The sequence below is a fragment of the Sander vitreus genome, chromosome 5 (genome assembly GCF_031162955.1).
Source record: "Sander vitreus isolate 19-12246 chromosome 5, sanVit1, whole genome shotgun sequence".
NCBI lineage: Eukaryota > Metazoa > Chordata > Actinopteri > Perciformes > Percidae > Sander > Sander vitreus.
Genome location: NC_135859.1, coordinates 4,777,518 through 4,789,107, shown reverse-complemented (window position 1 = coordinate 4,789,107; position 11,590 = coordinate 4,777,518). Strand labels below are relative to the sequence as shown.

The following is an 11,590-nucleotide window of genomic DNA, read 5'->3' as shown; positions in this document are numbered from 1 at the left end:
TGTTCTTTTTATGAATTTGAATGAGGTAATAAAGCTGTGTTTTGATTGGTGGGATGTATAATTACTCTTAAGCTATATTATGTACAACTTTTCCTGCGTAACGGGGCCTGCTCCTGTGCGCCATGAAGGAATGATATACTGTGCATTATTTGTTGATAAGCAGTAAAAAAAAAAAAAAAAAAAAAATGTTTACATATGTACATACTAAACATCAAATTATAAAATATGGAATGGTGTCATGTTATAGTCAAGCAATCAATTACACGTCTTTGTGTTCCAGAGTTTGAAGCCATTTCCTTGTACTAATGTATACGGCTGTAAGGCAAAATAAATCTTGAAAGTAACTACAAAGCTGCCATTGAGCTGTCAACAGTAGCATTGTTGAGTTGCTGGACAAGACTGCAAGCACATTACAGTCAAAGAAACAGCTGCTTTAATCTATGTATTGTAAGAAGTGAAAGAGAACCCAATTATCAAAATGGCAAGTGGTAATTAAATCAAGAATCAAACAAATGGGCGTTTAAAATGTCACATTAAATGCGCAAGTGTCATCCAGTATTATAAGTTCGGAGGAGCTAATTATCCTGAAAGTTTGTTTTCTGTATGTGTGTGCTTACCCCTACGACATACAAACAAGAGCATGGAGATCACATCGGATTTATGGAGACAGAAAGAAAAACACTGAACGACCAGGAGAACACTGGGTGTTAATGTAGGAGGATGTGTTTGGCTTGGTGGGTGGGGGAAAATGTTAAAGTACAGCGAAAAACCAATCTGTTGTGAAAAGTTTTTTTTTTGTGTGTGTGTGTGTGTGTGTATCCTCTGCAGTTGGTCAGCCAGTGAAAATAGTCCCATGCCCAGCTTTGAGGAGAAGATGCATTAACAGCGGATCAATTCGAGGTATCGGAGTGCACACTTCCGGGTCCTTCTGTCGGAGATATCACAGAAGACGGAGTCGCTGCATCTTGCCATCCCCCATTAGCCTGGTACACAAAAAAAGGTTGAGATTACAATCACATACTCTGCAACATGAGCTCGGTACATTTTTATCCCCCCCAAAATGTAAGACAACACTCCAAAAAAATAAAATGGAAATGAGACTCGTATAGATTCTGGTTGCACTAATGTGTCAGCTGATATCAACATGTTTATGACGTGCGATTAGTCTTTGCATTACAGTGGCATCAGCATCTCGGAAATTTGTCTCGTGTCCCGACCAATGGGAGCAGTCCCTGAAATCGGTGTCTAAGCAGATTTTAGCAGCGGCGGACAGCTTGTCTCTACATATTCTCCTGTCAGTCAGGAAGAGGGAGGGCTCGGGCCGGGTGAGGTGGGGGGAGCTGAGTGAAAGTGACAGGGCAGGGCCACTCCGAGAGACTTTGCTTTGCTCCAGGCGTGATCTAGCCTTTACTGGATCCTTCTACGTCACCACCGACGAAGCTAAAGGTTAGTCTATGCTAATGTATCCATGTGGAACTTTTAGCTTTGTTGCTACAATATAGGAGCTTTGCCACAACTCGACTTATTCGAAAACTGTTCCGTTACTATATTTCGCTCTGATTCTCTCCTGTCACGGTCGCTCAGGTCTGCTGTTTTCGTATAGGGATCATGCAGAGCGTTGCATGGTGAGCCAGCAGGCACAGGTCTACACTGTGCATGCAAGTGAGAAACCTTGTGAGAAAGTGAAAAAAATCACTTGATCCTGGTAGGAGTTGACATGTCTAAAGAGCTTATAGCAATAAGGCTTCAGCAAAGCCAACATGACACCAAAAGCATGGAATGCTGGCAACAGCCCCTCACCATTTGTTTACATAAAATGTGTTCATTCTTTCTTTACATAAGTACTTTTTTTGGGGGGAATTTCAAGTTACACTGCTGCAAATCTAATACCTTATTTTTGATGCTTAAGCTTTAAATAATATTAGACAGTGAATATGCGTGCGTTTTGTCCCCAACAGGCATAAGAGAAGAGAGCAAATACTGAGGTTGTGATATAGTGCAGAGAGAGAGAGAGAGAGAGAGAGAGAGAGCTGTCTGATACTATTTCTCTCTTCGTCCCTCTCTCTTCATCCTCCCTCATCAGCGGAATTAATCTTTACTCTGATAGCTTCAAATTGTGCGCTGCTTTACAAAAAGGAGCCATATCAAACCTCATCAAGGAAGATGGAATTCATGTCTGGGAAAGGGCTGCGGGCGATCACGTGTTCATATGTTATCATGGAGATAAGGCTATGGAAAATTATGTGAAGCATTTTGAAAAAAAATAGCTAAATGCAACAGATACTGTGCGGCGGGAAAAAAAAACAAAGTATTGAAAGCTGTTTAATAAAGTAAAGCTGGAGGTTTGATTCCCCCGGTGTGTGTAATGTGTTCTATTAAACTTTTATTTGCATCAGGTGACAAAGTGACAAGATGCTACGTCTGCTTCGGAGTAGCTAAAAACACATGGATGGTTATGTCTCTCTGTATCTACAATAATGCAATCTAATGTACTGTTCCTTCATTATTTATACCCGTGCAGCATGTAACCAATGAAAGCTCTACTCACATTTAAGCCGTGTGGACTATACATTGTGTTCCCCCCAAGAGCATCATTGTATCCTGCCGTCTGACTGATAACATGGCGCAGGGTATCCACCTAAAGGGGGACAGACAAGGTGGACAAGCTGGTCAACTCAGTGTCTCAAAGCAGGTCAACGCTAAGTGCAAACATGCTCAGTGAAGCAACAGATACTGACTAGTGTGAAATCACAAAGGGACTCCTGAGACAGCACATGTGTAACACAGCTAATAGATTTCCTACCGAAACAACAAAGGCATACTGACATTACTAGCATGCTCAAATCTATGACATCTTCTACAGCGGCTACGGTATAACAATGACAATAATGTTCGAAAATTAGCTTTTATATTTTACTTTGATCATCAATAAGCATAGGTTGTTTGTTTGTTTTTTTGTTACATGGTAGCAATTGTGTGTCAGTTGTGCAGCTGCATTAAACTCACAAAATGGAAGACATCAACAAACTAAAACAAGATGACACAGGAAGATAGCAATATATAGAAATACAGAAAGAAAAAAAAAAGGGGGGGGACACACAGTACCAAAAACCCAATACCAACCCAAGAGTTCAAGTCAAAGCCAAATGCATTTGCACAATTCTTTTTTTTTTATTTTTTTTTTTTTACTTGAGATGTTTGGAATAGTGACCAGGAAATTGCTTCGCGGCATTATTGTAGTGGGGTGGGATTATATTTTGGCTGCCAAAATATTCCATCCAAAGCGAAATAGTCAGTAAACACTTCAGTCAATCGGAGGTTAGAGGTGGCCTCGCTGTGGTCATTTAAACTGCTTTCTCGCATGAGCAGCGTGTTTTTTGAATCCCTTTTTTTGGTTTTGCTTTAACGTGCTTCAGACTGCACTGTGGATGGCTCAGTACACAGGCAAGACAAGGACAGCTCTCTGCGCTGGTAGTCAGGAACTGTCCCTGATTGTTGATCCTACCTGTGACTGTACATTGGCTCCGACTTGTGCCCCTTGGTAAGAATCCCCATTCAGACTCTGCATGCTCAAGAACATGTCCCCAGAGTTTGGGAGGTTAAAAGAACTTGAAGAACCTGGAAAGGGAGGATGTAAGTAGCTGAATACATGAGAAGGCTATAAAGGGAAAGCACACGCACACACACACACACACACACACACGCACACACACACACGCACACACACACACACACACACACGCACGTGTCTGCATACACAGACCCACAACTCAAGCAGACAAATACACTGAAGAAAGACTCCCATAAAGCAGGTGACTACAAGGGTGAAGGAGGGAAAGGAAGGGAAGCAAAAAAGAGAAGCAGAAGAGGACGATATGCAGAAAGACTGAAGGGGATTTTACAAATGCAGTAGACACAAATGAAATGAAAATCACACAACACAAGGACGAGGGGAGGCTGGCTCTATATGTGGTTGGTCGCTTAAGCTCCCAATTGTTCCACATCACCTACTTCCAATCTAATGTTGGCAGGGAGGTATCACATGGTAAATGACAAGGACAATAAGAAGCTTATGAAAAGACCAGTACCAGTAAACATGTTGGTTAAAAGAGTGTTTTTGCTCTCTGCAGAATCCAGCTGAAACTCCTCATCTTTCATCTGGAATCCTGGGTGCAAGAAAAAGGGACCACTTCATAAGCTTACCACATCCCGACGCAGGTCAACCTAGTCCAAACTCAGCATCACATTACTCATTAAACCGGACTAAACATGCCCTCCATTTAGGCTTTGTGTTTGTACTGTATATGACTCTTATTCAATATGAACTGCATATAATGCCATTTTGATATAATACTATTACTGTAGGTAAAAATGCTCCCAGCTATTATCTGTCATTTTATTTAGCGAATAAATGAATAAAAAAAGCACTACCATGCAGTGGGACTACATACCATTACATTACAAATGACAGGAAGTTGACAGAAAGTCAAGGGAAAACAAATCCCACTGGCATCCAATCTGAATTTTTTTTTTTTTTGCCAAAAATACATGTGTTCTCGGTTCACAAGTCAGGAACGCTCTCTTTATGCATGAGTTTGCTTGGCATCAACTGTCTTATAGACAGGAGACACTGTGATCCCCAAGCTGGGAGCAGAGCCTGTCACTCTCGCCTGTGTGAATGGTGCATGAGAGAGTGAGGCAGGTAGGCAGCGGGTTAAGGGCTGAGGTAGAGGGCAGGTCTTTTTTCTTTTCTTTTTGTCTATATGCAGGAGTGCCTACCGGAGTTAGGTGTGGTAGGGGAGTTGGCCTGGCTGTTCTGCACTGCAGCGGCTGCAGCGTGTGCTGCATTTACAGCAGTCTTGGCGGCATACAGGTTGGCTTCTTCCTGAAACTTGCCGATATTTTTCTTGTACCGGATCCTTTTGTTGCCAAACCAGTTGGATACCTGTGTGGTAGAGCAGAAGGAGGAGGAGCAGAGGAGTCAGACGTCAAGCAGCCACAGCACCGTGCACTGAGCAGTGTGATTGTTTCAAGATGTCATGTTTGGGTCCATCAAGTACCCAATTCCCAGCCCCTGCAGTAATGTCCGCCGGGTACACAAGCTAATTAAGCCATAATCAGGAGCCACTTGTGTCTTCTCATGGATGGGAGCATGACATGCTCTCGGATCTGTCTCCTGACAAAACTAAAACACAAGGGGCTCCTATCGCACACTTAAGTCAATGTATTATGTATATATTTCTTATATCAGGCCTGGTATGATACAAATCCTAACATTTCCCTCAGTGAAATATATAAATGTTCACATTTTACCCTCTAAAGCGCACTGATTCCAGATCAGTGACTCTAGGTGATTGACACCTTATGTAAATACAATTATAATTAGTTAATTTAAGTGATTTAATACTATCGGGCAGAGTAATGTAAGGCAGCATTTCATAGTTCACAGAAAAATGAAAAAAACATTGTATATCTGTGTTAAATATTTGACTAAAAGTCCTATTAAAGCATGCACACCACCTAAACATACTATACTATAATAAACAGTTGGCCTTAATTAACAGCTGGCCTTGGTAGCTGTGCTTTAGTTTGAAAATAGCAAAACATTAATACAGCAATAAAACACTGTGTGTGTGTGTGTGTGTGTGTGTGTGTGTGTGTGTGTGTGTGTGCATGCTCAGTGATTCGGGAAGCAACTTTTGTTTGTAATTATCAAAAACAAGAGTTGGAGGGTAAAGACCTGCAGACATGTGAAGCGGTAAACACAGCTTATCGGGGCAGTCAGTGTTAATTGATGTGTTGGGAGAAAAAAAGAGAAGAAATATTTTACCAAAGTAAAATTGAACTCTACAGGCTGAGCTCGAAATGGATGTGTGAAACTGGGTAGATTCAGATTCAGAGCAGTTGGGAATGCTAATTTAGTTGAATTGAAACGATGACATCCAACATCAGTCAGACGCTCAAAAGTTGTATGAGGGGTGAACCTTATGTGTGAGTGCTGGCTCCGCAATAACAGTGGAATAATAATGAGATGATGCTTGTTTTTAATGGTTCTATAAATTAGAGTGTCTTGTCGCTGCGCTGCTGCCCCCCTCTCAGGCCCTGCAGCCCACGGCTGGACCAGCCAAAGAGCAGCTGCCCCTAATGACGCTTTATTTAATTTCCACCCATGTGCTTAAATTTTAATATCCCCAGCAGCCCGCCAATGCTGTTGCGTAAAAACTGACTGGATTTGCAGGACATCAGATCATTTCTATCCTGCACGTCTCTGTGCTCTAAATCTTTAATATCTAGGCAATTAAAATTAATGACCATTCAGGCGAGGCCCACTGTTGGCAGGGTTTCCTTGACATCAATTGTTTGATGGGTTTACCTAGAGGTTAAACTAACAAGCAAGGTTTAATTGGAAGCAATGAAAGCCCTGGCCATCATCCTTTTTACTTAACCTGCTTATGGTGGATTGCAGAGCCGAAGACGAGGCAATATTCTCGCTCTTTCAGACAGCTCACAAAGTGTCCACAAACCCCTCGAAATCAAAGAAAACGTTTTTTTAAGGCCCATCGGTCTGTTTAATTTCACAACATGTTCATGCAAACAGTGTATTACACAGAACTACATTTATTAAAATGTCAGTTGGGGTGTTTGCACATGAAGACATATTTATATCATTAAGTCTGAAAGTTAACAGTGGTAGATAGACACCCAAATAGGGCAGTGATGCAAGCTAATTCTAGCGGTTTATATTAAAATGTGACTATTTCATAAGTTAGGAAAAGTTGAAAGATAAATTTGAATTACTTTAATCTGCTTTTCTTCTTTATGATAAAGTGTGTCATGACTGTATTCCGCCACTATATGGTGTTACAAGCATGGACAGAGTCAGCAGCGTTGGCAGCAAATCCTCTGGACGTGACACAGCACCCTGCTCCACTCTATACACGCACATTTCTCTCCTGCCCACTGAACTCTGGCTCTAGTGATCCTCGAGTTCAGCTAAATATTGAACAAATGCACAGCACTGTAAGGTGTGGAGCACAACCCAATCTACAGAACTAATTCCCTTTTATCTTGTGGCAGGCCATGCATTCAATTGACTCCTATGTGTGGTGAGAGCCAGGTTGTGAGATTGAATTACCTGACATCAGCAGCCTCAAAGGCAACGATTGTGTAATGACCATGCGGACTCCTCGCAAGAACACGATACCGTTGCCTTCATTGCTTGCTGCCCACTAGAGAGGCCGTGGAGCTGCAGTTAATAATTCAAACTATTTCACCCTATTTCAGGTCAATACTCCTCGCTGGTCAATGTAAGGCAATGCATAATCTGTCTATGATCTCAATATATCTGAGAATACAATGCCCTGAGCCTTAAATACAAATACAAAAGGTGGTATCACTAGCTGTGATACCATCAATTATACAGCGAGAGCTCAAGTCTTAGCTTCTCTGGATTCACTACGATCTGAAATATTGAAAAGTGTCACTCAGAAGAAAAATGAAAGCAATGCAAATGAGTCTGCACAGGAGTCTGCGTAAAATGTCGAACATTTGGCGCACATTAAATCAATAATAGCCTCCGTAAACCCTGACACAAACCACAGCCATGCAATCCCACGCCTTCATTCAGGAGCCCAGCACAGTGACAGAGGGACGGAAGACAAAACCCTGCATTCAGAGAGCCACTTGGGTAATTGTAACCATGACAATAGCTTATTGTACTTTTAGGGTTCAGTATGCACTAAAATCAGACACATTGACGTAGTTTTATTTTTTTCTGTTCAAGGTTATCACTGCAGCATTTAGACGGAACTGAAACACTGGCGTTGAGCTGCAGGGATCTCCTGAGGTAAAGAGGCTTCGCTCTCAGGGAAGATGACTGTGCATCACTCGCATTTTAAATGACCCCTGCTTAAATGATGCCGGGTGTTTCGTCAGCGATGAAGTATTGAGCATAGCTGCGGACCAATATTGGCATACCATTCACGACGGATGGTTTTTACTTAATGAACTGCTTGTGTAATCAACAAAGCCCGCAAAAAGTATTTTGTGGGTGTTTGAAAAATGACTCCGCCGAGCCCTCAGATTGGCCACAGCGAGCGGTTTTGCGACTCTGAAAGGCCGGGGCACGGTGAGGGATAACACACTTACGGCGCACTCTGCATCATGTCGAGCCCCCGACTTTGTTACTCACTTAAAATGAGCCAAAGCACTAAGAATAAGTCAATAAGAATGTCTGCCGTGGCCTCCGCCGGTCGAGGAGTTCGCCACTAATGGGGCCTGAGATGAGTTCAAGTGAATTTTTAAAAGCCCTCTAATTTCTGCATAGACTGATTTGTTCTCATGGGAACTGGAACGGTGACCTGTTTTTGTGAGGCACTCAGAAAACAGAGTGGAGCTCCATTTGTGATGGTCGGTGGCCATTTCTTTAACCGCTATAAAGCACGCAGCGAGCACAGGGCGAGTAAGGGGGGCTAAAAATGACTTCAGAGCTGAGTTTGAAGATTCAAAAGACCACACAATTAGTCGACGCTCTACGACAAACAAAAGTAATTAAATAATGTGGTAAACAATAGCCAAAAAGTAAAAAATTCATGTGACACATTTGTACACACATAATATGGTGATAACATGGGTGTAGTTCATAAAAAATATGAATCAATCAAAAATAGTCTGTTCTTGTGTGACGTAAAGGTGGGATGTAAATGCTCATTATCCACTTTTTATTCAAATAAAATACTGTAATTCATGATAGCATTAGCATTGATCCAGTGGTGTGAGGGAGGGAGGTTCTGTGCAGTGGAAAACTGTGAGGCTATTACATACATAAACAAAAGAATGAAAACAGTGGATCAGGAGAAGTTATGACATACCTGTGATACTGTGATGGTGCTTCCCACCCCCTGAAGGCAAAAAAGAATGGGCTTTTACAGTATCTGACTCTTCATGACTACACTCAATATACCCCTCAACACCCCCTCCCAACACAGAAAAAAACACTGCAGATTATTGTATAGATGCATGTTTCTGTGATATAGTGTCTCATGAGGACAACCATAGAACAATAGAGTATCAAAAAAATCTAGCTAGTAGTCACAATCACAGCAGAAAAAGAGGACAGGATAATAATACTGTGGGTGTAGGGGGAGAGGGGGGGGGTTAGGTGCGAAGAGATAATTGCCTTCAGGTTTATATATAAAGTGGGGAAATAATATTTCAATATTTAATCTTAATTATATCATTATTATGAATCATATTTTTGTAAATCTGTGTCTCTGTGTCCCACCCAGCAGCGGTAGATTGGGTTGGGATTGGGGGGGGGGGGATTTGTAGGGTCTAGAGTGGGGTCTAGACCTACTCTGTCTGTAAAGGGTCCTGAGATAACTTCTGTTGTGATTTGACACTATAAATAAAGTTGAATTGAATTGAATGTCAATATAGCTGAGAATTAGCAGAGCCCTGTGAGGTCGCTTGAACAGCAAACATACAAATAAATAGCCAGTATCATGTTGAAGCACAAGACTTTTACTGCTTTTCTTAAAGTAATGGACAATGCCATTTGTCTTCCCAGCTTATGAGCGACTGACCAGGCAACAGAGAGAGAGCACACATGGTAGATGGGAATGAGAGGGGAAAATGGCAGGGGACCCAGCGTTGGGGCGGCTAAGGAAGGACAGCATAGTGCTTTTGATTGAGGCCAAGATGATATAGGCCTCCCCTCCCTGTGGCCCTGCTCTGACTGACTGGGACCAGCCTTGACTGAAGCATCATTAGGCAGCCACAATGTCAAGGTTAGCTAAAGACATTGTGTCTTGGTGGTGTGACCTACGGTAACTATCCCTCTCGGCTTTAGCCTTTTCCCACCCTGATTACCCACCAGCTACTGTTAAGTGAGCACTACCCACCTGGGAAACTGTGATGCTGCACTTCTTGGCCAGCTCCTCTTTAGCCTCCTCGCTCGGATAAGGGTTGCTGAGGTGCGAGTAGAAATATTCGTTCAAGATTTCCGTCGCCTGCTTGCTGAAGTTTCTCCTTTTCCGCCTGAATGGGGAGCACAACCAGAGAAAGGCAGAGCGAGCCTATTAGCGGGACCGGGCATTAACTCGTCCATTTGGATCGCACAAATTGCACAATCAATCTCACACATACATGGTGAAAATAATGAGGAATGGGCTCAAAGGGCCCTCAGGAGCAGAATATGGTGTCCTGCTCCAAGACACAGAAAAAGAACAGACTCCCACCAATAAAGTGGCAAAGACATACACACACAAACAAAGAAACACAGTCACAAAACACATTCAATGTTTAATTTGGTCTGTTGGTCTCCCATCTCCAGTCCAAGCGTGTAATGTGTATAGTTTAGTGCAGTGGATGGGTGGGCTTTGTGATGGAGCGCAAAGCCCAGTCGGAGTGCATCTCGGTACATTATAGAAATCACGGCATGCACAGTTGAGCATTGTTCCTGAAGTGCCACAGCCCCAGGGATCTTGAGTAGAAACAAGCAAACTCTAACTGGATCTGGGTCCCCTTAACTCCCAAGGGCACTACTTATCATGTTGGTGAGCATTTGCGTATTTTGCCTTGTTTACTGCGTTTCACACAGGCAGCGGACATAGCAAAATGTGCTTCCACTTGGCTTGTTTGGCCCCGACTTGTGGCGCTCTCCGCAGAGCGCCACACTGCACCACACTGTTAGTGATTAGAGTAATCCACAACACCTGCTGATGACCTCCCCTCCATCCATTACACATGACTCGGCCCCCACTTCATTTGGTCTTAACTGTTCTCAGGTGCGGGGGCCTTGATTGTCTTGAAAATGGATAATGCATGGAACATGGACATAATTAAAATCATGCATCTCTGCAGTGCGCATACTGTGTGCTGTGCTAGAAAAAAAAGTGAGAGGAAAAACAAACTTCGGACCTGCACACTGTCTAAAAAAAAATGACCTCGCCTACTGGATTTGTTGAAATAGGTCATACGGAAGCAACACACGTGTCTAGATACCAAACACACACACACACACACACATACAAACATATATATATATATATATATATATATATATATACAGTATATAAATACACTACACAATCCACTGACCTGGCATCAAGGAATCTGGAACGCAGGATCATGACAGCCTCACAGGTGCTCTGTTTCAGTTGCATCTGGATGGAGCTGAATTTACGGTGGATGATTCCCACCATGCGCTCAATCTCTTTGGGAGAAATGGGCCGCGTGCGAGACTGTTCCCGCAGCAGGTTCATCACATGGGTGGTGAATTCGTTACATGCCTGCCAAGTGACAAAGAGACAAAAAGTGCAGCCGACGTGAGTTCTGTAAATGTCCCAAGTCACAGCAGTGAACTTAGAAAAGCTCTCTGACTGAGACTCTAAAGTTTTATACATTTTTCATATCGGGAAACGAGTTCATTACACGCAAGCTCTTTTTGTCAAAAGCTTTAACGGAGTGCAATGTTTGTGCATTACGTTGATGACATAATAGGTGATGTCATCTTTGACTATAAATGCAGATTTGCAATTTGGCTTGGCCCTAATGCAGAGCGAATTTAAACAGCTTTTCGTTAAACCAG

General features: G+C 42.6%; 1 protein-coding gene across 6 annotated transcripts in view; it reads right to left on the bottom strand.

Moving 5' to 3' along the window:
* Window positions 1-237: 237 nt before the first annotated feature.
* Window positions 238-11,590, bottom strand: part of pbx3b (pre-B-cell leukemia homeobox 3b) — a 59,134-nt gene continuing 47,781 nt past the window's right edge. Inside the window, exons 4-10 of one of the 6 annotated variants that reach the window (XM_078249652.1) lie at window positions 11,101-11,291; window positions 9,903-10,038; window positions 8,871-8,900; window positions 4,780-4,945; window positions 3,506-3,618; window positions 2,549-2,638; window positions 238-983 (exon numbers count right to left, since the gene is read on the bottom strand). In XM_078249652.1, coding sequence (XP_078105778.1) covers window positions 891-983; window positions 2,549-2,638; window positions 3,506-3,618; window positions 4,780-4,945; window positions 8,871-8,900; window positions 9,903-10,038; window positions 11,101-11,291 — 819 coding nt within the window. In that variant the 3' untranslated portion in view covers window positions 238-890. Of the gene's footprint in view, window positions 984-2,548; window positions 2,639-3,505; window positions 3,619-4,088; window positions 4,167-4,779; window positions 4,946-8,870; window positions 8,901-9,902; window positions 10,039-11,100; window positions 11,292-11,590 lie in introns of those variants that run through there. The other 5 variants (XM_078249653.1, XM_078249654.1, XM_078249655.1 and 2 more) reach the window with 5 other exon arrangements.